Consider the following 27,613-nt stretch of genomic DNA (forward strand, 5'->3'; position numbering starts at 1 on the left):
TCTGTCTGAATCAAATGTGAGAGTCTGATCCTGGATCAAGGCTGCTACTTCAGCATTGGAAGTACAGCTGGAAGTACACTGCTACACTAACTTTATTCTTGTCATTCAAAGATGCCATAACTTCTTCAGTAAGATATAATATCTGAACGCAATTGTGATCTTATCTGCCTTTAATGTTACTGGGTCCCACCCACTAACACCATATTGGCAACCACAGACCCAGATGAACAACAGTTCACAGTTAATAGATCTGGTAGAACTGAATGATAGGGGCATCATATGCCTTTACCTTCACTCAAGAACTTGTCAGAGAGGGAATAGAATGAAGAACTTAAGTGACCAGCAACTGGAAGTTCAGAGTTGCTCTTCTGGACTGACTGCAGGTGCTTTGTAAAGTGATTCTGCAATCTGCTTTTGGTTTTTCTAATGTAGGGGAGACTATGTGGTGAACACTGACAGCAGTGCACTAGATTGGAAGAAGTGTTAGTGAGTAACTGTTTCACCTGGAAAGTCTGTTGACTCTTAACCATCCTCTGAAATGCCCTGGTATTAACCTAACTGCTATGTAACTGCGGTCATTCAAGAAGGTGGTTCAGCATCACTGACTGCAAAAATAATTAGGGATGGGCAATAAAAGCTGACTTTGTCAGTGATATCGACATCAAGGAAAATGAATATAAAAATAAAGGATTAGAGCATCTGATACTTCTGCGATAAAACATGACTTTTGTGTCCCTCTGTCTTCTACTCCTTTGTCTGTGTGCAGCTGTTGGCTTCAGTGCTTTGTCAAGAAGCTGAGTTAGTGTTAAAATTTGTTAGCACATTTTCTCTGTTCAGCCTGCAGGTTCTAAAAACATTGTCCTCCTTGTGGTGAGCCTCAGCTTATCTTGTGCAAGAATGTGGAAGGAGAAAAGGATTTTTATTCAGTTTATGAGCACCTGTTACTCATTTCCCAGGCAAACACACGAATTATAAGATCAGAGTCTCAGTGCCACCTTCCTGTACTAATCCCATATCCCTTAATTCTCCTAATATCCAAGAAAGGATATGGAGAAGGCAGCCATGCGTGCTGCACTATTTTCATCAAAACTTCCTATCGCACTCTGGTAACAACATTCATGAGCAATATCAACAACTCTGCTGAGTGGATGGAGGTGTGACAGTTATACTTGGGACTGTCAGCTGGGTGGATTTTGACAGAAGATCTGCCTATATATTTTCAGAGGAAATTGGCAAGGGGCAACACATAGATGTGAAGCAGGTCAAGGATAGGTCTTTGAGGAAACTGCAATGCCAAATCAGGGAGAGATGCCATTATAGGGAACTCTCTGCATGCAAGTGAATGGATAAGTGTTGCAGAAAAGTATCACGCAGGCACGGTAGGCATCTGTTTCAGAAATCTTTATTGTAGCATGATTTCATGGAGAGCTCAGACTCCTAAAAGCGGAGTTCCGCAGCTCTACCTGACCAAGAGATTACAACCTTTTTTTTATATTACAAGAGTACGTGACTACAAGCATCCAAGTACAAATAGTAGAAGTGAGTAGCAGAAATAAATGGCAGAAGTGACCAACCATAGTTTCAGCCTCAGTCTAGCACTCTTGAGGAACAAAGGTTGCTAGATTGCCGCATCCTGCGTGGCAGACAAGACACAAAACATCACCATACATGGAGAGTCCTTGGCTATCGGCAGAACAAAAGTTAACCCTCTAGCTCCCCTCCTACAGAAATTCCAGAACATTCTCAATTGTCTTTCACATTTCTCAGGTGAATGCAGCACCATCCAGCTGAAAGCTGCAGAGGAGGATGTGGTAGATCATATCAAAGGTAATGGACAGTTCAGGACACAAATTACTGCTTGTGGTCATGAGGCAATCAGTACTACTGCTCCTAATCCATATTGCAGTAATGTGCAAATAGTTAAAGGTCAGTTAGAATAAACATCCATAAAGGTAAACGTCATTGGTAAAGTAGGCACTATTGAAGCAGATACAAAATACATAACAGAGCTGAACCTGTAACAGGTAGTTTGGACTCCTGTTATTTTTTACAGAATGGTTTTATAAAGACGTTGATCAAACTATTACCGGGTGTGTTGCAGTTCTAGATACTGTGAATGAAATAGATTTAATATCGACATTGTTCTTGGTTTTAACTAGAGTGTGTCTATGCGTTGGGGGGAGAATTAGGCTGTACTTTGTGAACCCCATGCTAGACCAGTCTGACAACACTTTTGCTTGCAGAATGGTAATGGTTATGAATGAGATACAGAACCTGTATCCTGATTCCTATTGCCTTTAGGAAAGTGTAGGGGAAGAGGTATAGTTTGGAAACAAAACTAAATCTAATTTCCACTTGCCACACAACTGCTCATAATATGGAACTAATTAGTACTAATCAGGGAGGCTATTACAAGAACTAATATAGGAAAGATCAATGGAATGAAGGAAGGTTCCTAGACTAATACTTAAATCCAACCTCTTCTTAATCATAGACCATCATAACTACTCATTTTAAAAGCTCCTAACTTTAATCTTTGACAATAACCATCCATCAGGATATACTTTCTGTCTGAATCCAAGCTGAATTATTCTTGTAGTAGCTTTTTTTTTGCTAACCACCCACCTAAACTTTTGTAAGTAATAGATATACGAGAAACGTATAGTTTTATTAACGACCTCCCACTCCCCCCTTTCCCTCTTTGTTGCTCTGTTCTGACGTTAAAGCTTGCCGGGACGAGCTGTGAAGTGAATTTAGTGTGGTCTGGTGAAGTTCGGTTGTTTTAAGTTTAATACGGTAATTCTGCATTTGTTCTGTTGCTTGCAGAATGATAGTGAGTATACAGTACTTTACAAATAACCTTCAGAAATGCATGGGGAAACAGTTTCTCAAGTAAGTACTCCAAATTCCCGACCATTTTCTTTTATCGTTCAGTTGCCAAGATTTTCTAATTCAGACTGTGAATAGTTCGTGTCCAAACTTGCCTCTTCCAAGGGTTCAGTCACGATTTATATTTTCAAAGTAAGCATGGTTTGCCTTCTAAAATAAAACTTGATTCAAATTGCAGCAGTCTGTTTGAGTGGGTATCTAATCGGTAGTTAGCTCTGAAACTATTTACTTTTTTAAAGCTTTTAAAAACCTTGGATTTTATTATAACAGTCTCTTTGTCCGGTTTCTAAATTCACTCTTACAACTTTTGTTTCTGTCTTCGGCGTTGTCTTGCATTTACTTTTCATACTAATGAATACTCGTGAAAATAACTGAGAAATGCATAATTTGATTAGAATGTTTTGTCTATGCCCTCATTTAAACTAATATTTCTATTCTACGGAAAGTTAACATGTTGCAAATAGCATTTTGCTTTTTAGATATAAAATGAAACGAAGTATGAGGAAATACGGTTTACTGAAAGTGGTTTAAGAAACTAAAACTCTTTTCCCTGGTTGACCTTGACTGTTCGTCCCTTGGCTGTGAGTTTGCAATCCATTACAGTTCTACAGACTATTATTGCATCAAGACTTTCACTTCAAGCCTAGCAACAAACTGAAAGAAGTAACCAGGCAGTGGACTTCAGTATTGTCTCTGTAATGTATTCTCACAGAAAATAAGGATAAACCTAAACATAGAAATCTGTGTGTGATTCTCCATAATGAATATAATTTATCTCGCTTTCTATCTGATTTGCACTTTTACTTCCAAATATTAAGAGGTGCAGGAACATTTGCTCAAATTAAACCACTGATGTACTACGAACGGGAAACATTAGTTGCAAAACCTAGCAATAAGTAAGTGCAAATATGTGCAAGAGGTCTTCTGGATGTGACTGAGTGAAAATAAAGATGTTACTAAACAATTCAGTTCATTTTGGTATACAGGTCTTTTATTGTTATTATTGTAAGTATTAGGCTAAATTTGGTAGCCTCAAAAGCAGGTTGGGGAATGTTAATTTAATCCAGGTGCATTGATTACAATGCAGTCCATCTACCAATTTTGTGCTGCTTTTTCATGTTAATGATCAGGGTCCAGCTAGAAGTAAAGTGCATTGTCCCTTGGCTGGCACGTCAGCAGGTGATAACGTGAGTGATATGCACCATTTAAAGCTGGAGTGGAGTCACGAGATTCTGCAGATGCTGGAATCTGGAGCAATGGACACAAAGTGCTGGAGGAACAAGCAGGTCATGCAGGTGTGGCCTGACCTGCTGAGTTCCTCCAGCACTTTATATGTTGCACCATTTGAAGCTAGTTTACATTACTTAAAATTTAGTTTTCTGTCCTTAAAGGATAGGCGCAATGGAGCTAGAGCGGGAGCTGACAATCGGGCTGGGTTAACCTGATCAAGAAAATGCTGAAGAATATCATAAGGTGAGGAAGACCAGGCTTCAAGGTCTTTGAATATTAGATGGGAGAGCTTGGAGGAGGAGTTCAAAGTAGAAAAGACTTCCTGTAACTCCAAACACCAGGAGTCCTATGGGTGTACTGGCAGTGGGATCAGATAGCTGCTGAGATCAATGACAAGATTTGGGTTTTGTGGATCTGGAGCAACACACACAAAACGTCGGAAGAACTCAGCAGGTCAGGCAGTATCCTATGAATGTTGTGTTGCAAGAGGTTCACTGATCTAACATGAGTGGCCAAGGTCAGCAAATGAGTTTGTTTTTTTGTGTGGTCGATTCGTGGAATGTAGGGAAGCCAATGTTCATTGTTGAGCCCCAGTTGCCCTAGTCTTGCGCAACTATTGCAGACCATATAGTGAAGATACTCCCACAATGTTGCTAGGTAGGGAGCTTCAGTATTTTGACTCCATGTCAGGATAGTATGTGATCTGCAGGGGATCTGGCTGGTGGTGGTGTTACCAAATTCTTGTTGAATTTTGTCTTTCTGGAGAAAGAAAAAGTTGCTGATGGGCATCTTGTTGATGTGATATACCATGTATTGACAGCAAAGGGATTAAATATTGAAGGAAGATGTTGATGAATTTTCCTGCTTTGTTCTTGTGGACTGTGTGGAGAATTGCTGGAGTTACTCTCCATTTGCATGGTTGAATGCATTCTATTAAACTCCTGATTTCTGGCTTTGCATGACAAAAAAAACTTCATTGAGTTGAGAGTTGAATCCCTCACTGCAAATAACCTGTCTGGCCTGATTTTCTAGATGCACTATTTATATGGCTGTTCCAATTGAGTTTCTGGTCAGTGATGACCACTTGTTGCTGATGGTGATGGATTTGGTGATGATCAATTTGCTTCATAGTAAGGGGGAGTTAAACCATGTCTTGCTGGAGATGTGATTGCCTGGCACTGGTACAATTTGCAACTTATTTGCTTCATCTTGGAATGGTATGTCCTTCCAGCTATTCTACTAGCTTCAGGTACTGAACCTGGCTGCACACCTACTGACAGTGCCAGTAAAATTAGACTTGTATTTGATTTTCATTGCTTCATTTCATTCTTTAGTAAAGCCTGAAGCTTTGCACAATTCCAAATTGAAGCTTCTGGCTTTTTATTTCCAATATAGCTGACAGACATCTGTCAGCCAGAAAGAGTGACGTTGGAGTCATACTGCCATTTGACTTCACCAGCTTGGGCACTGAGACCTGTACATACTTCAGAAGATGGTATAGAGGTAAGATCTGGATGTGGTGTTACATCAGGTGTGAATAGAGAAAGGGCATGTGGTACAGTGAGCTCTAAGGTGATACCATGTGATAGAAGCTTCAAATGAAGACATTGTTGGGTAGGTGACAGAAGGAGAGTAATGGATGTTGCATGAATTATGCCATAAAGCCTGCAATTGGCATCAGGGAGCATGGTGGACCCTGGAAACACTGTGGCATGGGATTTTGCAATTTTTTACAGAATGGAAATAGTCACCAACTCCATTTGCACACTTTTGGACCCAACAATGTAGTATCTAAAAGTAGACTTTGTTCATGGCCAACATCCACAATCTGTTTGGATTTCCATCAAGGGTGGGTAAGAACAATAGTACATCTGGTTCGTTTTATTGCTTTCGGTATCTTCTTGACTGAAGTTACTGGCACCTCTACACAGTCTGTCCTGCAGGTGAATCACAATAGATAGATGTGACTTTTTTTAAAAAATATCCTTTAGAAGCTGCCTAGGAAGCTATTAACTTGTAAAATAATAACTCCAGTACCAGGCATTTAACACTGCCCTTCCAGAGTCATCTATATATCATCGTTAAATGTAGTTTGTCATTTATAACTATTAAGTTCAGTAAACTATGCACAAATGCTTTCAAACTAAATTTATGTGAAGCTTCTAGATCATTTTCTAATTTTTTTAAATTACAATGATCTGTGGTCTTGTGAAATGGAGTCAGAGTTGTACAGCATGGGAACAGGCCCTTCAGCTTGGCATGTCCATGCTGACCAAGATGTCTACCAAGCTAGTCTCGTTTGCCTGCAGTTGGCCCATATCCCTCTAAACCTTTTTGACTTATCTCAATGTCTTTTAAACATTGTAATTGTACCTGCCTCTGGCAGCCCATTCTAATCAATCTTTCTTATAAAGAGCAACCAAAGTGTACGTGTTGGACATTAAGTAGCTAAGTAAGTTTTTAGGTTTCCTGAAAAAAAATGTTGCCAAACCACTTAAATTAATTTTATATGGCACGGTAACAGGCCCTTCTGGCCCAACGAGCCTATGCAGCCCAATTACACCCAATGTTAACCTAATAACTTGTACGTCTTTGGAATGTGGGAGGAAACTGGAGCACCTGGAGGAAACCCACGCAGACACGGGGAGAACATACAAACTCCTTACAGACCGCAGCAGGAATTGAACCCCGATTGCTGGCGCTGTAATAGTGTTACACTAAGTGTTACGCTACCATGCTGCCCCACTTTGCTACTGTGCCAGTTCACATTTCTACCTAACTGAAGTTAGAGCTGCTACCTCATAAATCAATGAAATGGGAAAATGCAGTAATGTGACTTGGTTTGTTATTTGATTATATGGTGTTCATGTTTCCATTTTCTTCCCACTTTTTAAAATCTTGCTGTAGAACATAACAAGCTTTCTCAAGGTCAGGCTTGGAGTTCTACATTTAAAATACAACAATGTAGCAGGAACACTGGAGTGCTTTGTCTGCATACAGAATTAAATTCTACTAACTGGCTTTCACCAGTCTAATTAAGGTTCCATCATATGCTGCAATTAACAATAAGCCTTCAGTGCTGTTTTTGGTGTTGAAAAGGGTATTTTCTGTTGCCAATTGATTTTTTGGTTAGACTGCAACTTTTTATCTGTTTCCTCCACATCCCCCAACATACTACCCAACGAATCATGGGAATCTCTTGCACAGACTCTCGTGCCATTTCATCTGCTATTTTGTTTCTTTACTCCTTTTGCCGATGTAATTGAAGGGAGTTATTTGTATGATTTAGCCTTTCTAGACTTAAACCTGTTTCAATGAAAGCAATCATGGATGAAATCAGATCCACCCTTTCTGAAATACAAAGACTTCAAGACTTCGACTGTATTATTTTGGAAACATTTTATCCAGTAAATTTCAACATAGTATTAAATGTAGCACAAAATCACTTAAGTTTGGATGATAAGCACACTGCAAATATGTAGAAAACATAGTAATTAACTGATAAAATATAACATTAGACACATTGCACAGTATCTGTATGCCTCTGAAAATAGGGACTGTGATGTGCATTTAATCTGTGCCTATTGATTATAATAGAGACAGCACATAATTAGTGATGTTTGCTGATTTCCATGATTCTAGCAGCCAGACAGTGTGAACTGTGCTGTTGATTGGCTCCCACCAGTTAAAGCATGTTGGCACTGATTAAAGTTGGCTTTTACCTCCTTAAAGATGTGAAAAGAAGGAATGCTAGGATTGCTAATGTTGTATTCCAGCAGGAAGGGACATGGCTTGATTGGCCAGGGCCTCACAAGTCCCACTATATTTATACTTAAAAAAGGAAAATGAAGATGGTCAAAATACCCAGGAGGTCAAGCAGCAGTTGTGGAGAGAGGGTATACAATATTAGTGTAGCTTTCTGTGAAATATTAAGAGATTAGCACACTCACAGTACTGCAGCATCATGACAACCTATGATCATGCATTTGATGTTTTATAGCAATCTGAAATATTAACTTTTTTCCTTCATAGATGTTGTCTAACCTGCTTGGTATCAACAAGATTTTTTGTTTACATTTTGGACTTGGAGACCCCACAATAGAACAGAAGATTGTGAAACACAAGCTACTGTCTCCCAACTCCGCCCCCCCCCCCCCATTGTTTGCCAGCCCCTTCACCCCTCCCTCTTGCTTCTTTATACAGGCCATCTCCCCTCTACACTCTGTCCTGAAGCAGGGTCTCGACCCAAAACGTTGACCATCCCTTTGCCTCTATGGATGCTACTTGACCTGCTGAGTTCCTCCGGCAGTTTGTTTTTGGTTGCAGAAGATTCTGGAAGCACCATGGGCTAGATGGCCAAACTGTCTTTTGAAACTGAATGTTGAATGCAATGATATTAGATAAGAGCTTGAGGAAACGAATGTATTACAGGATTTTCCTGTTGTTTCTTCCTAAAAATTTCACTATTGAACTCTAATGCAACACTCTAAACCATTAAGAATAAAAATATAAACAATTTGAAAGAACTTGTACTCTAATTTCAGAGGCCAACATCCCTGACTTCTCTAAGTATGGAAGCTGGATATATTTCATTCATATTCAGCTTCATAACTCACTAACATCAGCTTTATCTGGACATCTCCCCAAATCATGTACATGTATCTTTCTCTAACAAGAGTAAACTCAGAGGGATGCTGGCAGGGGTGGTAAATCACAGAGTCTTGGAGCCCATCACTGAGCAATCTGCTGCAATATTGATATGCTTTGCAACACTGACTACTTGTCTTCATGGTAGATTTGCATTCTCTTTAGTTGCATAAGTACAACTCTGCTGCACTCTTCCACATCTTCATTTACTTCTGATATATTTGAGGCACCTTTCAGTGTTTCCTCTGCACATTTGTTCCCTTGCCAATGGGACATATGGGCTGTAACTCTCAATATTTTCCCATTTACTGCCTGCTTTTGCAAACTTCTGCCAAGTGTTCTTTTAATTGCACTTGTAGCAATGGCTATTTTAATGAATGAAGCTGGCAATCATGCGACCTGTGGATTTTGCGCCTTTTGGGGTCCACAAGGCTTGCTGGTTTCCCACTGCCACTGACTTTGTCTTTCACATGACCAGGTCCTGATGAAGAGATGACTTGGCCATTACTGTCCTTCTAACATTGCAAATCTGTAACCTTGACTGGACCAAAATTCTACATCATTCAGTGGCACTTGCATCACAATGGCAATCTTACTGGCCATTTCACAATACGATCTGGGAATCCATATGTGCACACATCAGGCAGCCTTCATAATATTCTGTACCTTTGTGCTCAGACAAAGAAGATTCCAAAATTTGAAAATATTGGGAGTTTTTCCAAACTGACCCAAGGATGAGTTGGGCACAAATGTTTATTGTCATAATCATCTTGCCAACACTAGATTCACCAGCTTCTTCCTGCTCTAAAGTTGTATTGTGGTTAGAGCTGGCAGCAGATTTTGGTGAGTGCAGGTATCTCCTGTACTGTTTAGATAGAGATTTGTCTCTGGACACCCTGCCATACAGGGCTGTTGAGAGCTCTTCTCCCTCTTCCAGCACCTCATTCTGTTCTGGGTACCTACTACTTGTTTTCCCAGTTACGTGGTACTTCAGAGGTAATGTCTGCTAATGCAGCTGTTTGCTGTAAAAGTCTGGAATTAAGTAAATGTGCATCAACACCTGTCACTCTACTCTTTTGAAACATCAGAGTATCATAGAAAGTATTCAAAATGTGTGTAAAACTGTAGCAACAGCACGAAGAAACCAACCAGAACAAACTTGAAGGTAGGATCAGCACTTGTGAGTAGTGATCCTAATGAGTCATTCATGTTGCTGACCACAAATGGCATCCCATTGACTGTGGTGGCAATTACAGATAATGATGGTCTATTGAATCCTTATCTTCCCAAGCAGCTGTGGATTTCTAGGCATCTTTCCCTTCTCACTTTCTACAGTGCACATTTAGTTCTGTAGGACCTGCAAACTATATTAAAGAATGATCAAGAACATATACAGAAAGGAATAAATTGCATTTTGCACATCTCAACCTTTAAACAAGTAACTATGTTGGCTTTGTTCTCCATGCAGTGGGAGGTGTTGAATGGCTACAGATACAAAATTGCCAGATGTGGGAATTGAGGTGCTGTAACACAGATGGCTAATAGAAAGCTGCCTTTGTGTTTGAGGCCACTCTTCCAAGAGGGAAACCTGGACAAAATACCTGGCACAAGTGGCTAGAAGTTGGATTTCATCTTGACTTGATGTGCTAAATGGATGCTTAATCGATTCACCTGCAAAAAATTATGAAAGTGGTCAAAATGCACTTTAAAAGTCCCCCAATCCTTTTCCTGGAACTGTGATATCTGTAGCTATGGCTCTCTACCATAATATTGCAGGCAATGGTCAATCGGTATGAGTGGTATTTAAACTATACACAGGAAGATCCTGCTCATGTTGTGGAGGGAGGATCACTCACATGGTGTGTTCTCAGATCAAACAGAAACACATTTATTTGATCAATCTTTCCTTTGTAGAGGGGGGAGAGGCCTTGTTCACCTCACTGGTGGGGTCCTCACACTTACTGATTGGACATAGCTTTGAACTTTTATACACATTTAGAAATTGGTGTGCAGAGCGAAGTTGTTTGGCTAAAGGGTATCACTGTGGTCAGAACATGAGAGAATGCAAGAAGTGGAAGTTCTGCCTAGGTAGGGTTGAATTCCAGAATGCGGAACAACTTTATAAAATTCAGACTAGATGCAGGGATGTTTCTCCTGGTTGAGGAGTCTTGGGTCAGAGGACAACGATGAAAGAATGCACATTGTGTTTATCATTATGCAAAGATAAACTGGATTGAGGTAAGTAAATTTTATCTTTGGTGTCTATTTCTAATAGTTTAGGGTGGTGTTGCGAGGTAACAGGAGGATAGATAAGTGATTAGCATTTTCTTTACATCCTCATGATTTTCGCACAGATGTATAATTCTATAAATGTGGAATGTAGAGTTAGAAATGCCATGTGATAGTGAGCCAGGAGAGTATAACATAAGATAAAGGAGCAGTTGTAGGCCATCAGGGCCTTTGAACCTGCTCCACTGTTCATGACTATCATGGATGATCTTTCCTCAGTACCATTTTCCAGTATTATCTCCATAACACTTGATTCCCTTGATGTCCAGAAATCTATAATCTGAATGAGCATTACAACTGAGCCTCCATAGCCCCTTGGGGTAGAGAAATCCCAAAGTTCACCATCCTTCTTGGCCCTAATTGGCCTATACCTTATTCTGAAATGTTGTCCTCTGACTCAAGACTCCTCAACCAGGAGAAACATCCCTGCATCTACTCTGTCAAACCTTTTAAGAATGTTTTGTTTTGATGAGACCTGCCCTTATTCTTCTAAACTCCAGAGAAAATGGTTCAAGTCTGCTCAGTGTCTCTCTCAAACAGCAAACCCATTATCCTTGGAACCAGTCCAATGAATTGGTGCTGCACACACACTATGGGAAGTCGATCCTTTCTGGGGTTGGGTGACCAAAATTGCACCCAATACTGGAAGTGCAGTCTCACCAAGGCACCATATAATTGAGATAAGCCTTCCTTATTCCTGTATTCAGTTCCTCTCATAATAAAAACTAATGTACGGTTTGTCCTCATCACTTATTTCTCCTGTATGTTGACCTTGAGTAACATGTACAAGAATAACTGAGTCCAGATGAAAAACATGGTGATGCTGGAAGAACTCAGCAGGCCAGGCAGCATCCATGGAGAAAAGCAGGCAGTCAACAGAAAAGCAGAGTTATTTGTTAAATAGTAAGAGATTGCATAGTGTTGACATTCAAATGGACCCAGGTATTAGAGAAACAAAGGACAGCAGATGCTGGAATCTAGATGAAAAACACTCTGATGCTGCAGTAACTCAGCAGGCCAGGCAGCATCTGTGAAGAAAAGCAGGCGGTCAACACTTGGGGTCAGGACCCTTCTTCAGGACTGAAGACAGGAAAAGGAGAAGCCCAATATATAGGAGGGAAGAGCAGAGCAGCGATAGGTGGACAAAAGAGGGGAGGCAGGGTGGGCACAAGGTGGTGATACGTAGATGCAGGTAAGAGATAGTGCTAGGCAGGTGATAGTGATAGGAGGCAGGGTGGGCCTTCTGTGCCCACCCCACCTCCCCTCTTTTGTCCACCTATCACTGCTCTGCTTTTCCCTCCTATATATTGGGATTCCCCTTTTCCTATCTTCAGTCCCGAAGAAGGGTCCTGACCCCAAGTGTTGACCGCCTGCTTTTCTTCACAGATGCTGCCTGGCCTGCTGAGTTACTGCAGCATCAGAGTGTTTTTCATCTAGATTCCAGCATCTGCTGTCCTTTGTTTCTCTAATACCTGGGTCCATTTGAATGTCAACACTATGCAATCTCTTACTATTTAACAAATAACTCTGCTTTTCTGTTATGTGCTAAAAGGTTTAAAATTGTCGTACTTTCCAGTCTAATTCTTGCCAGTGAAATACTTTCACTGATTGAAATCTTGCCCTAATAGTATTTTAACATGCTGGGTCTGACAACAAATGCAGAAAACTAATGGGAACGTTTCTTGTCATGATATGAAACTGGTGGTGCCCTTTAACTGATGCAGAAACAGGCCTTAACTCTCCACTTATGGCTTGTTTCTGTTTGAAGTCCACATGTTTCTAGGCTTCAGACACACAAATCCAGTTTTTTGCATGTGACTACAAAACCTGCTATTTCACATCACTATGATTGGCATGGCAGTTCTCCATGCATATGATGTAACAAACTTTACAAAATGTAGAACCTACCCACACATGATGTGACTGTATTCAGTGAATAGGTTTTGGAGAAAATTTGATAGTTAATTTTGTTTCTCTCTCTCAGTTGCTGCTTGACTTGCTAAGTATTTCTAGCATTTTATTTTTAGTTAAACTCAGCCCACTGTTTAGCAGTGTATCTCCAGTAAAATTGCATTTTATAATTGCACTGCTTATTGTAGTATAACTGATAAAATGTGTTTATCAATTCAACACCAAAACATGATTGCTGTTGGAAATTATACAAATGATTGACTGAATTATGGTTAGCTAAATTGAACCAGTGTGGATTATCACTGCACATGTCACCAAATGGAATATAGCACTGGACAGGCCATTCAGCCCACAATGTCATGCTGATCCTTGAATAACATGCATTTTTTTCCTACATTTTGTTCCTTAATGTTTTGCATGTTTTTTTTAACTCAATGTGTCAGAGAAAACTAACTCACACCATACAGACTTCAAGGCAAAGGGGTTTTATTCGTGATATCACAGAGTCCAACAGGCCGAAATCGGATTACCCGGGGACTCCGAGGAACTCTCAAAGCCCCTCATTTATACAGAGAGACAAACAAGTTTTTGTGCAAAGCATATGTATATAGATAAACCTTATGGTTACAAAAGATGCTTAAACAACACTTATTGTACAGTTGTCAGTATAATCGTGATGGACAACAGATTCCAGATTTGGAACTTTTGCTCAAGTCTGGCCTTGTGAAGTCTGGCCTTGTGGTTCCTTTTAGTGCAATATAAGGTAAACTGTAGAGGAGTGAACATAGAACATTTCAGCACAGTACAGGCCTTCAGCCCAAGGGGTTGTGCTGACATTTTATCCTGCTCTAATATCTATCTAACCCTTCCCTCCCACATAGCCCTGCTTTTCTCTATCATTCATGTGGCTATCTGAGTCTCCTAAATGTCCCTAATGTATCTGCCCCCACAACCTCTGGGGGCAGTGTTTTCCATGCACCCACCACTCTTGTGTGTAAAAAAAACAAAAAAGTACCTCTGATATCCCCTTTATGCCTTCCTCCAATCACCTTAAAATTATGCCCCCTTGTGTTAGCCATTTTCACCCTGGGAAAAAGTCTCTGACTGTCCATTCGATCTATGCCTCTTATCATCTTGTGCACCTTTATCACGTCAGCTCTCATCCTCCTCTCCAAAGAGAAAAGCCCTAGCTCGCTCAACCTCTCCTCATAAGACATGCTCTCCAATCCAGGAAGCATCCTGGTAAATCTCCTCTGCACCCTCTCTAAAGCTTCCACATCCTTCCTATAATGAGGCGACCAGAACTGAACATCATATGCCTTCTCAACAACCCTATCAACTTGTGCGGCAACCTTGAGGGATCTATGGACGTAGACCCCAAGATTTCTCTGTTCCTCCACACTGCTAAGAGTCCTGCCATTAACCTTGTATTCTGCCTTCAAATTTGATCTCTTGGAGTGTATCACTTCACACTGATCCAGGCTGAACTCCATCTGCCACTTCTCAGCCTAGGTCTTCTATCAATATCCTGTTGTAATCTACAGCAACCTTCTACACTGTCCACAACATCACCAATTTTTGTATCATCAGCAAACTTACTAACCCACCCTTCTACATTCTCATCCAAGTCATTTATAATTATCACAAAGTGCAGGCGTCCCAGAACAGATCCCTGCGGAACACCACTGGTCACCGACCTCCAGGCAAAATATGCTCCATCTACTACAACCCTCTGTCTTCTATGAGTGAGCTAATTCTGAATCCACACAGCCAAGTTTCCCTGGATCCCATGCCTCCTGACTTTCTGAATGAGCCTTCCACGAGGAACTTTATCAAATGCCTTACTAAAATCTATGTACATCACATCCACTGCTCTATCTTCATCGATGTGCTTTGTCACATCCTCAAAGAATTCAATCAAGCTCGTGAGGCATGATCTGCCCGTCACAAAGCCATGCTGACTGTCCCTAATCAGCCTATGCTTCTCCAAATGCTCATAAATCCTGTCTCTAAGAACTTTCTCTAGTAGTTTGCCCACCACTGAAGTAAGACTCACTGGTCTGTAATTCCCAATGTTATCCATACTCCCTTTCTTAAACAAAGGAACAACATTTGCTACCCTCCAATCATCTGGCACTATGCTTCTGGCCAGTGAGGATGCAAACGTCATCACCAAAGGTGCAGCAATCTCTTCCCTCGCTTCCTGTAATAACCTTGGATATATCCTGTCCAGCCCTGGTGATCTATCTATCCCAATGTTTTTCAAAAGTTCCAGCACATCCTCTTTCCTCACATTGACGTGCCCTAGCACATCAGCCTGTTGCATGCCATCCTCACAAACGTCAATACGTCACTGGTGAATACTGAAGCAAAGTATTCATTAAGGACCTCCCCTACCTCTTCCGACTCCAGGCACATGTTTCCTCTTTTATCCCTGATCAGTCCTACCCTCGCTCTAGTCATTCTCCTATTCTTCACATACATGTTGAACGCCTTGCAGTTTTCCTTGATCCTACTTGCCAAGGCCTTCTCATGCTCCCTTCTAGCTCTCCTAAGTCCATTCTTAAGCTCCCTCCTGGCTACCTTTTAACTCTCCAGAGCCCTGTCTGATCCATACTTTCTAAACCTTAGGTTAGCTTTTTTCTTCCTCTTGACAAGATATTCTACATCTCTTGTCAACCACGGTTCCTGCACTCTATCATCCTTACCCTGCCTCAATGGGACAAACCTATCCAGAACCCCATGCAAGTACTCCCCAAACAACCTCCACACTTCCTCTATGCACTTCCCCAAGAACATCTGTTTCCAATTTATGCTCCCAAATTCCTGCCGAATAGCATCATAATTCCCCTTCACCCATTTAAATACTTTCCCACATCGTCTGCTCCTATCCCTCTCTAAGGCTATGGTAAAGGTCAAGGAGTTATGGTCACTATCTCCAAAATGCTCTCCCACCAAGAGATCTGAAACCTGATCAGGGTCATTGCCTAGTACCAGGTTCAGAATGGCGTCTCTAGTCGGTCTGTCCACATACTGTGCCAGGAATCCTTCCTGGACACCCCTAACAAACTCTCCTCCATCTATCCCCTTTACACTAAGGAGGTGCATGATTGTTAAGGTTGTCTCATGATCTGCATTAGGTTTTTGTAAACTTAAGTTATCATCATCATGATGTTTTTGAATTCTTCCAGTGAAGTTCAGCAAAACCAAGCAACTGTTAATTTCCTAAATGCATAAATATTGAGTGTACTAACTAAAGTAAATACTTAAGTGCATATCAAAATTACTTAGTGAATGTATGTATTTTCATATGTGATCAGCCCTTTGCCTTTCTTTAAAGAATTGAGTTTTATTTATTCTTTCAGGTTTTGGCTTTGGAGTCCTTAAGGCTCAGATGGTGTTGAAGCTGAATTCTAATCTCGTCCCAATTCAGCAAACCCTGGGCATGTTCCAGAAATGCCATGTGATCTCAGTTTGCATGTAAGTCATTTTCCATAGTCTTATATGTCTCTGATCTTAGTACAATAATTTAAAACAAAAGCCCGTTCCTCCAGCCATGAGTTTAGCCAAAGAATGGTAAAGCCATGGAGAAATGTAAGAACTGGGATTTAATATATGCTGAATTAACTGGTCTGAAGGTCCGTAGCAGAGTTCCTACGAATGACTTCCACAGCCTAGGTCATTTTTGTTTTTGTAATGTTTGAGGGATAAACACTGGCCAGGACACCAGGGAAAACCCCAATTATATGAATAGTGCCTTTGGAACCTTTGGAATGAGGATTTGGAGCTAATGTTTTGTCTTTTATCCAACGGACTCCTGTAAAATCATATCAACAGCCAAATGAAATCAACTAGAAATTAATTTCTATGTAGTTGGTGAACTTCTTAAATGGTGCTAATCAAGGGTCCTTTCTGCCACTTAACTGGCATTCAGTAATACATGGTTAAGGGATGCAATAATTAAGCTCCAAAATGTCATCGCTGGCATAATTGGCACTGTAATCTGAAGACTCTTGCATACTCCAAAGAGAGATTCATTTTGTGTACACTATTTCTGTCACAAAGACGGCACCTGGCATGATTCTCCCGCGATAATTGCCCTGTTACAACTTGTTAGCCAAGCAGCTATTCAGAATTCTGGTGAGCACTTTAGTTATGTACAAAGCAGTCATCATTAATTGGAGCAAGCGATGCACTATTCCAACAATAGCTGAATGAAGAGTTCTGTTGGGTTCTTTCACCAGAATTGTATTTAATTTGATTTTTTGGTATTTGTATGTACAAAGTCACCAAATCATGTTGATTCCATAATTTAAATATTTGCATTTACACAAACAGTATTTAAAGAGTTCAAAGTCCATCCTTTATTAAATATCCTTTGATAAGATGAAAAGTACAAAATGTCAAGTTGCCCTAAATGAAATACCTATAAAACATCACAGGTTGAGATTCTATACTCCTTTGACCAATCGGATGAATTGGGAAACTTGGCAATCTATCATGAGTTATTGTGAGACTAACATGAATTATTTTGAAACTTAGTCATTGTGTGTTGGGACATATTTCTGTTATATTCAGCTAGTTCAAAGAAATGATTGGCATTCAGGATTTCCTATTAAGCCACCTTTGCTTTATTGCACAACGTGCTTTCAATATGCAAGTCGCTAAGGTGGGACCTAGCTGTATTTGCCTGGTGTTAATGTGCTCAAGATAGGTTCAGTAGCATCATCACATTGTTAACATTGGATATCCGGCCAGTTCCATTCAGATAGGAAATACCACTGCGCATCCTATGCACACCTACTTCAGCTGGCAGACACTTTTCTTCAATGACAACTGGTAACTGGAATCCTGCTGATAGGCAGTTTGGGTCAGAACTGGTCGAATTAGTTCCCTGGACGCGTTCTGCGCTGATGGAATTGAAAAAGTTTATTCAAGGTAAATACAAAATTCTTTAGCAGTCCCCCAAAGGTGCATGAATACTCATTTGGCCCACAAGATAAAGAAGGTGCTGGTATCTTTCTCTGTTCATCCATGATGACAGCAATCCTTGCTTCTCTGTCCCTACTCCCCAACCACCAGGACAGATCTTCATGGTGGCTGTGCTGGTTTGACTTTGACAACAGCACTCCCGTCTGGCATCTTGAATCTTGTCTTGCAAATTAATGAGATTAATGTCATAAGATTATAGGGTCCACTTCATCAATGGAATAGGCAGCTGACAGAACTTTCTGCCAGTAAATTCCCCAAAGTTAAAATAGCCCCACTGAGACTTGTATGATGTTTAGTCTCACTGCATTGCCTATCGCACAACACCTTGCATTTAGAGTTTTCAGTCCTGTTTAAATTGTTCCAATGACATACTTTCTCTGAAACCTCCACCCCTACAACCTAAATTCTCCATTTGTTTTAGAACTCTGGCCTTCAGTTCATTCCCTATTTTAATTGATTGCCAGATTACCAGCCTTGCACTACTTTGCAATTCACACTCCTCTTTGAAGATTTTATTTTATTGTTACTAGTTTGATCTTTAGTCACTTGGTTGTGCCTCCCAATCGCTCCTTTTGACTCGCTACATTTTTTACGTCCTTGCCAAATCCCTCTGGGGATTTGGCATGAAAGGTGCTATGTAAATAATTGTGTTGACAACTTGGTAATGGTATCTGCTTATAAATGGGATAATAGGTATGTGTTAGAGGTTGTAGTACCTATATATAAAAAAAATCAGTGACAATGAGGTCAGGGAGCATACTAGTTATTACCATTGTAAGTTGCTTGTTTGTTAATTAAGCCAAATTTAAGTTTTTTTGAAGAGAATGTAAGGAACATAAGAAATTTAATTGACTGATGTCCTAGGTGAGCTAGTAGTGTGGGATAGGGTTTACACTTATTTGACAGGACATCATCTAGAACTTGGCACCAGAGTTGAGTAGTGTGTGGAATACCACGGCTGATGAAGAGCAGCATAACAAATCGTGTAAAAGAGGAGACCAAGAAAAACAAAGCACAACTGGCATGTGTGTTAATGCAATAAATATTGCAAATAATGTTGAGGTGCCACAGATGCCATTATAAAATTAGGGTGGCTACAACTAAGATATGGCTTAAAAATGGATAGGAAATTTTAAGAGAATTAGAAAAATAACTGAGATAATGGGGTCTCCCTTTACCTAAATGTAGACACCAGGAAAATGCAGTGAAGATCAAAAAGGATGAATACTCTCTAATCAGCCTTCCCAACCCAAAATAAATTGGACCTACCAGGTTCAGGTGATGACCGTTGTTTCGTTGTCACAAGAAAAACCAAACTGCACAATGTGCTGAGTTACATACCTAAACACCAGTAAGGACCACTTGATTCACAACAGAATATTTCTAAAGGCCTCTCCAATACTCACTGAAGACTGATCACACCCTTCCCAAAGTGCCTGATGTTCTGACTGACTAAACTGAGCTACATAGAAGCTGTAACTGGGAGATGTAGAAGTCTACTCACACAGCAGATCTTCTGGAAAGAGAGTCTAAGAGAATCTCACTCTCTTGATACAATGTTTTTATAATGTTCAAACACAAAGATAACAATAAACTATTAACTACAGTCTCGGTGGCTATAATCACCTTAACTTTAATGTTTTGAATATAGTTAGGTAACTTTAAAGAATTACATATTTACAATGGTAGCACATCCCAACAAGCAGAACCTCTGAATATTCGATACTGATGTCTGTTCTGAAAGCCTCTGAGCACAAACTCCAGACTCCCTTTTGTTACTGTGTTGAGGGATGCGCCATGAATTTACAACTAGCTAGAATATTAAGTCACAAAACAGATCTGTCCTGAACTGTGCGTTAAGTGGCAGGGAAATACCTCAACAATGGAGATGGCCACTTAATGCCTTCCCTGATCACATCCTGAAGTTTCCAATGAGCAGCAATTAACATGAACATTCATCTATTGTCTTCCCCTGCGTAGTTTCAATGCTACAGCATCAGAATGTCCCACACCCAATGATTGGTTTCATTGACCTTAAAGTATCAGTTGAAGTTAAATGGTGAACAGGTTTTATTTCCTGAAGACTGGTTCTCGTTTTAAATTAATATCTGCTATCCATAATTTCATAACTACAGAATAATCCCCAACACTTGACTCTGCTTGGACCAGCAACAACTGTTTTTGTTTTGGAGAATTTAAGTATTTCATGAGTGCTTCAGTTGTCCCTCTGCCCATGGGGTTGAGGATGCTCTCCTCCAGCCTGGTGAAGCGCTGTGCTAGAGAGCAGGGCCCCCTCCAGATTTGACGGCTTCCCTCTTAACAGTTCCTGCCTCACTGGAGAAGATGAAATGAGTTTGATCAATGGGTGGGAGGACAACTGTCTACAGATATAGATACATGGAAGGTAGATATGGGAAGGGTGTGTGTGTGCACGCGCTTGGATTAGTGTCAGTGTTAACAAGCAGTGTTATGGTGCTGTTGTGTTACACGTAACTAGCAATAAACACTATGATGCTGGAGGAACTCGGCAGGCCAGGCAGCATCTGTGGAAAAAAGCAGGCAGTCAACGTTCCAGGTCAGGACCTGAAACTTTGACCACCTTTTCTCCACAGATGCTGCCTGGCCTGCTGAGTTCCTCCAGCATCATCGTGTTTTTCATCTAGATTCCAGCACCTGGAGTCCTCTGTTTCTCTCATAACTAGCAATGTCATGACACTTTAAGAATACAAGAACCCAAATTAGGAGTTGGCCATTCAGCCCCTTGTACCACTCAAGATCATGACTGATCTTTTACCTCTGCACCTCTTTCCTGCCATAACCTCATTTATGCCACTGTTCTATTGTAGACACAAGGGACTGCAGATGCTGGAATCTGGAGCAACAATCAAGATGTCAGAGGAACTTGGTGGGACAGGCAGCATCTGCAAAGGGAAATCGTCCAAATGAATGGTCCTGACCTGAAATATTGACTGTCTATTTCCCTTTTGCAGATGCTGCCTGTGCTGCTGAGTTTCTCAGGCATTTTGTTTGTTACTATTCTATTGTATGTGAGTTCTCCCTCCTGGTGTGCATCTCATCACCAGTGCTTCTGAAGGCAGTGTTCCTTTAAAGGCTGTTGCTCTTCTCATCATGCTGCTCAGCAAAGTTGTAGGAGCTGTAATGGGTTGTGGGTGCTCCTGTCGGGACCTCTGGAATACTGTTTAATTATTTTCTGGTGGAAAGAATGCCATTGTTGCTGCACCCTTGCTTGCAGCCAGTTTTAAAATCTTTCTGATGAGCCCAGATTTGGCCCTCTTGCTCCCAAAGGCAGCAAAGGAAGTGAAATCCAATTTGTTGTCATGTATACAAAATGAAGAAATTATGTTATGTAATCAAATGGACATTGTCCTCTGATACATCAGCCATCTATCTCTCACCTGCTTGAAAACTGACGAGACATTACTTGGTTTTTTTTTTGAAAGAGATATAATAAAGAAATATTAAGTATTTTAGTTCAAAACTGTCAGTTTTGGTTTTAAGTATTTCTGTAACTTGCACACATACCTGGAGCTTTCATGGCTTATTGCTACATTGAGCTGAGCTGATGGAACAAAGATTTATCTAAACTGGTGCACCAACTTCTCTCGAGTCTCTTGCTGTGGTGTCAGTCTCGCGTTTGTACCACTTACTGTAGAATGTGAGTTTCATACCAGCTGCAAGTCTCAAAATACCAAAGTGGGTTAAAGCGGTAACGAAAATGATCAAGTATACAACTGTTCTTCTATTTGCAGGTTTCCTGCAATATCCAGCACTTGATAGTTTGAACTTAGCTGTGGCTAGAAATGGCTCCTCGTAGACTTGGGCTAATGAAGAAGGTCTGCATCTTTGCATTTGTCATAATTCCCCTCTACACTGTATTCTATATAATGTATTTTCAGAAAGCAAATCTATTGCTTAAAAATGGATTGAACTGTGATGAGACCAAGGGACTCCAATATAATTTGGATCAAGATAATACACAAGAGGTATTGCGTGGTAGAGAGGATACAAAGAGATTGAGTAGTGACAATGCCAGACAAGATTCTTCTTTCTCACATTTTGAGAAAACACAGTCAAATTCTAAAGTTCATTTTAAGATAAATGACAGCAGATCCATTAAGACAGAAATTCCAATTAAAGAAACTGCTATTTCAAAGAATATTTTGCCTACATCTGTAACTACCAAGGAATTAGCCAGGAGACAAGTAAAGGAACAATTAGTCACTTCTATCACTCCTACACAAGCCACCAAAGTAAAACTTGCACCTAATAAACAGAGGATGATTTGGAATGAAGACAGCTCTTCAAGCAATCTCAACCGCCGCCTACAGACTGTCAAAAACAACTATGTTGCCATGAATAAGTATGCTGTGAACTTCACTGGATCAAGGAGATCAAGGAAGCTGAGCAGCAAAGAATTGTTATGTGAACTGAAGCAGAGAGTGGAAGTGGCTTCCATTCAACTTGGAGATGAGCCCTTCACAACATCCAAGTGGCAGGAATACTTACCGAACAGAAACTTTTCCCAGGTACTCGGGCATTTCCGAACATGTGCTGTTGTGGCATCAGCCGGATCAATCCTTCAGTCGAGGCTGGGAAGTGAAATAGGTGAGTTTAACACAAAATAATGTTGACTGTGGGGATTCAAGGTTAATGTTTGTAAAGCTTTCTATTTCATTAGAAAAACAAACTAGAGAAAGAAAAGGCCTTCATCCAGGATACCAAAGTAGATTCTGAATCTTATTCGGCTGGGGTATTGGTAAGTCTGAATTTCAGCAGATAACTCTTGGTTGAGGGTTACCAAAATAACCATTCTATCTTGACTATTCATTGGATAAGGAAACCATTAGAAAGAGGTCTCAAAATTGTTCTTGGGTTGGTAAGACTATGGAACAATTTGGTCTGTCAGTGAAGCAGAACGCCCGAGTTCAAACCAGTCTTGCCAAACTTGCCGCATAGATACCTGCTTGTTTCATAAGATGCCATTGGTGTCTATGGAATTGTAATTCATGGTGTCAAACTGTCGATGCTTTTTAACAGTCTTGTACACCCAAGTTCTACCCTGAGAGGAAAGAAATTGCTGATGATTGCATTATGTTTCTAAAGCACATTGCAATGTTTACTCATTCATACAGTCCATGTGGGAAAGTGTAAGGATTTATGACTTGTCCGTTAAGTGACCCAGTTTTGATCCTGAATTCTAGTGCTGTCTGTATGGAGTTTGCACGTTTTCCCCATGACCACACGTCTTTCCTCTGATGCTTTAGCTTCCTCCCATACCTCAAAGATGTACTGATTGGTTGGTTAATTGATAGGTTGAATTACCTCTAGTGCAGTTGAGTGATTGGAAAATCAAGGTGGAGCAAAGTGCATGTGTGAGAGAATAGATTATAGGGAAATAAGTGGAGGAGTGGGATTGCTGATACTGCTCTGAGAACCAGCATAGACTCAGTGGTCTGAATTACCTCTGTGGCATAAGAAAATATGAAGAATGTCAAATTTCATGTCATCCATTAGGGCATTAAGGCTCTGCAGTTTGTGGATTCTTAAATTCCAAAGCTGAAACTAGTCTCTGGCATTATTCAAATCTGAATGCTTTATTTTCCCTTTATATGTCTGATGATTTTTTGTGTGTGTCTGCGCCTGCAAGGATGAGATACAACTTTCCCCTTGTTTGCATCTCGGGAAAAGTTTGACTACTAGAAGACAAGTGCTCAACCCACCAAAATCAATTGATAATAAAGGATCAGAACATGCCTTTGATCACTTGCCCATTTTCTCAGAATAAAATGTAAGATTTGAAGTGGTTTATAAAATGACAGAATGCTAACTTGTTATTTCCTGCCTGCATTTCCGTTTTTAAGTTTATGTAATTAAACAGTCACATTAATGGAGAATTCAGACAGATTTGAGTAATTTGAAAAATAGCAGAAGAGTTTTGTTTCAGGCTGCTATAACTTGAGAATTGTGTCTACTGTTTTCATTAAAAATTCTGAGCACAGTTATATATGCTTTAGAATGCCAAATCTTACTCGGAGTTGGACTTTTGGCCAGCAATAACTTATTGGCAAGTTGTACATTTGTGCTGGGGAGTTCTGCATTCTACCAGTGTAGGGGAAACAGTACTCACAGCTACCAGATATGGGAGCGAGTTGAATTCTCTCCAGTCCTTTTCTGTGAAAGATAATCTTATATAACTTATCATGTGCAAGTCTAATTTTGTTGAGTTGACTTTAATTGCATGAAGTTTAAATTATTTAATATAACTATAACATCAGAAAAAATTTTCTTTATAATTGCATAAAAAGAATCTGTGGTGCATATCCTGTAATTGCTTAGAGGGTGGGTAGAAGTGTTGGCAATGAGAAGTTAGTAATTATTTTTCAGGGCCTATGGTGACAGGAGGATCAAATAAGTAAATCGTTCAGTCTCATAATACATACGTCATGAATTAATAAATCATTTCTGATTTCAGATTTCCTTGAGAATGGCTATTCATCTCAAAATGGCTTCCTGCTGATCTTTCCAATTTTGCAGAATTGAAAATGTCATTATTACAGCTATCACACAAGACCATAATTTGTTTATTTGTGAAAGTTCTTACTACAATAGCTTCAGGTCTCCACAATTGAAGTTCCCTTGATAGGTGTAATAGGTAGACAACAAGTTGTACCTTGGCACTTTGATATTCCACTTGACTTTACATTTTCAATGCAAAAGCAGTGATAGGGACAGAGAATGTTGGGACACCAGAGGGCGATGTTGTGCTGTTACCACACACACACCAGATCACAGCCACTGGATTGAGCCCAGCATCCTGCCTCAAAAAGAATTTAGATTTAGAAAGGGAGTCATCAAGGTGATTTAGAGACAAAGTTAGACTGAGAACTTAAAGAGAAATCTGTGTTCTCTGAAATAATTCAGTAGCAAATGGAATTTTCTCGGGTCACTTAACTGTCAGTAGGCTCGGGTAGCCATCAACCATTTGGGGTAGCCATCAACCATTTGAGCTAGCCCATATATTTGAAGTATTTTCCAACTTCGTGATTTGAAATGAACAACCTTGGTCAGATAACACCAACTGCTTGGATGCCCAGGGAAATGTTTCTTCAGCAGTGATGGAAAAAAGGGAGTCTTTCCCTTGTTGGCAAACATTTGCTCAGTAAAGCAGGCAACAAAGGTATTATAAATTTACACAGAGTGAATAAAACTAAGTTTTATTATACTAACCTTTTTTTTAAAAAAGGGTTATTTTAACATGAATGAAAGTTTAACACCTTTTTCCTCTTTAGTTCTTCCTGTCCATTTTTTGGCCAGTGCCAATGTAAACCGTAGTTTACATAGAAATTGTACAATTAAAGGAGGACAACTACTGAAATAGCTGACTTCTGTCATACACGGTTGTAGGCAGTGAGTCACTCACTGTCCACACACACAATTTGTGCATTGTTAAGGTTTCCCTTCTGATCTTACTCAGTAAAACTAAGTCAAGTTTTGCATGAAATTTATCTTTTGATTTTTGTCAGAGCAAATTTTTTAAATTATTTGATTGTTTTGTTAATTTGCCTACTTAGATCATTTTGATCATTTTTGTTTTCATACTTAATATATAATCTATATACTGTTCTTCATCTTTTTGAAAAGTCTGAACTGTTTGTTCATAGGCTTTTTAACCTTTTCCAATCTGCAATGTTTGTTTTCATTGATCAGCGGTCAATCAGAAGCTCCCTCTGGTAGACTGAAGGACAACTCCAAAAGCTTAATTTCAGCCAATCACATGACAAAGTTGTAAAGACAAGCTTGGCAGAGTCAGAGGACTAATTTTATCAAATGACCCATTAAACTAGCAAGTATTGGCAGATAAAGAGTATCCTGACAACTCTAATTGTACTCGAACAGATAATCTTGTTTAATATATTCAGAAAAAACACAAAATGCTGAAAATACTCAGCATGTCAGGCAGCATCTATGGAGAGAGAAATGGGGTTAACGTTTCAACCTTTTGTTCAGCATCTGCAGTTTGTGATTGCTTTTAGATAAACTTGTGTGCATGTCAGGGAAGTATAAACAAGATTTTCCACCTTTTGAAGTGCCAAAGTTCCATGAAAAGATCTCTGTCTGGTAGATGGAGAGAAAACTCCTCTAAGATCTCAGTAACATGCTGGATGCAAGAAATATCATGTTTAAACTTAATACATCTTTTTACTATTACCTCATGGTTTTGTTCGCTATGTAAATTTATAATGTCTTTGCTTGGTTTACTTTGCAAATGCTTGCCAATGAGGGACAGACTCCCTTTATTTTTATTGCTTATTTGGACATAACATAGAGCAAACTTGTGCCATGACAACTGTGCAACACTGTTCTGGTTCAAATTTTCTGGGAAGTTTTGGCACAAATGGCCCAATCCATTATTTATGACATTCTGTAGTTCTCCAGACCTTTCCTGTTTGTATTCTACTTAAAAATGCATAAAGATTTGGTAGGAATCACTACTGATGTCAATAATCCTTAATCCAATAGTTCCACATCATTCCTTATCATCTGTTGCTAAATCTGTTTCTTTCGAGGTCTGAGTCAATTATTATTTTATTAAACCAAATTGGAATTCTATTTTGGCACTTCAGAATTGGAGGTTGTACAGAAGTATTCCATTCTGACTTCATGTTGATTGATAGAAACAGACAACCATTGAAAACAGGAGCAAGAATCCATCCAGCCCCATGTGTCTGTTCTGCCAGTTGGTCTGATAATTGGCTGATGCTCTATCTCGATGCTATCCCTGTACTCTTTGATGCCTTTTGTGGCTAGAAATCAATCTATGTCTTTCTTAAATATATCCAGGAACTTTGTCTCCAAACCTTCCATGGAAGAGAATTTCATAAGCTTGCCAGCGTTCCTCGTCTTCTCATGTCTTGAACAATATCCTAAGACTGTGACACCACCTCCTGGACCCTATCAACCAGGGGAAACATCCACCCCTCATCCTGCCTGTCAAGCCCCATTTAAATTGTGTATGTTTCAATGAGATCTCTTATCCTCTGAACTCTACAGCCATAGAGTTGTACAACATGGAAACAGGCCCTTCAGCCCATCAATTCAAAGCATACAGTATATTTGCATTAATCTTGCACTAATCCCATTTTTATTTTCTCCACATTTCCATCAACTCTTCCCCAAAGTGCTGCAGCACCTGGACCAAAACTGCTCAAAGTGCTGCATCTGTATTTTCACCAAGACCTGGATTATTGTAACAAGATATTCCTGTTTATATAGTCTAAACCTTTTGCACTGACGGCCAATAGACCATTTCCCTTCTTACAGCTGAACTCTTCCACCTTTGAATTTAATGATCACCCACATCAACACCGATAATTGTTCCTCTTCATATTAATCCTTGATTATTTTAATTAAAAGCAGTCAATCTTGCTGAATCTATTATGCGTCATAGAGGGGAAAGGCATTTTGGTGAATGGTGCAAAGCAGGAAACATAACAAACTTGTTCCCTGGGATTGATAACCAGGGTTAGTGATTTGATTTTCACACATTATTCTTTGCATTATCCTTGGCTATTTTAATGTTGCTCTTGGCACTAAATGACACTGCATTCAGGAGATTGGACACACTGCCAAACAA

The 27,613-nt window shown here is 39.9% G+C and overlaps 1 protein-coding gene across 6 annotated transcripts in view; it reads left to right on the forward strand.

Moving 5' to 3' along the window:
• The window catches only part of LOC127571635 (beta-galactoside alpha-2,6-sialyltransferase 1-like), a 65,774-nt gene that overhangs the window by 16,646 nt on the left and 21,515 nt on the right, over window positions 1–27,613 (forward strand). For 4 of the 6 annotated variants that reach the window (XM_052018204.1, XM_052018203.1, XM_052018202.1 and 1 more), the window contains 2 exons: window positions 16,332–16,446; window positions 21,729–22,584. In XM_052018204.1, the coding sequence (XP_051874164.1) occupies window positions 21,780–22,584 (805 nt within the window). In that variant the 5' untranslated portion in view covers window positions 16,332–16,446; window positions 21,729–21,779. Of the gene's footprint in view, window positions 1–2,742; window positions 2,893–16,331; window positions 16,447–21,728; window positions 22,585–27,613 lie in introns of those variants that run through there. The other 2 variants (XM_052018201.1, XM_052018206.1) reach the window with 1 other exon arrangement.

This window comes from Pristis pectinata, chromosome 6, assembly GCF_009764475.1.
Source record: "Pristis pectinata isolate sPriPec2 chromosome 6, sPriPec2.1.pri, whole genome shotgun sequence".
NCBI classification, from domain to species: Eukaryota; Metazoa; Chordata; class Chondrichthyes; order Rhinopristiformes; family Pristidae; genus Pristis; species Pristis pectinata.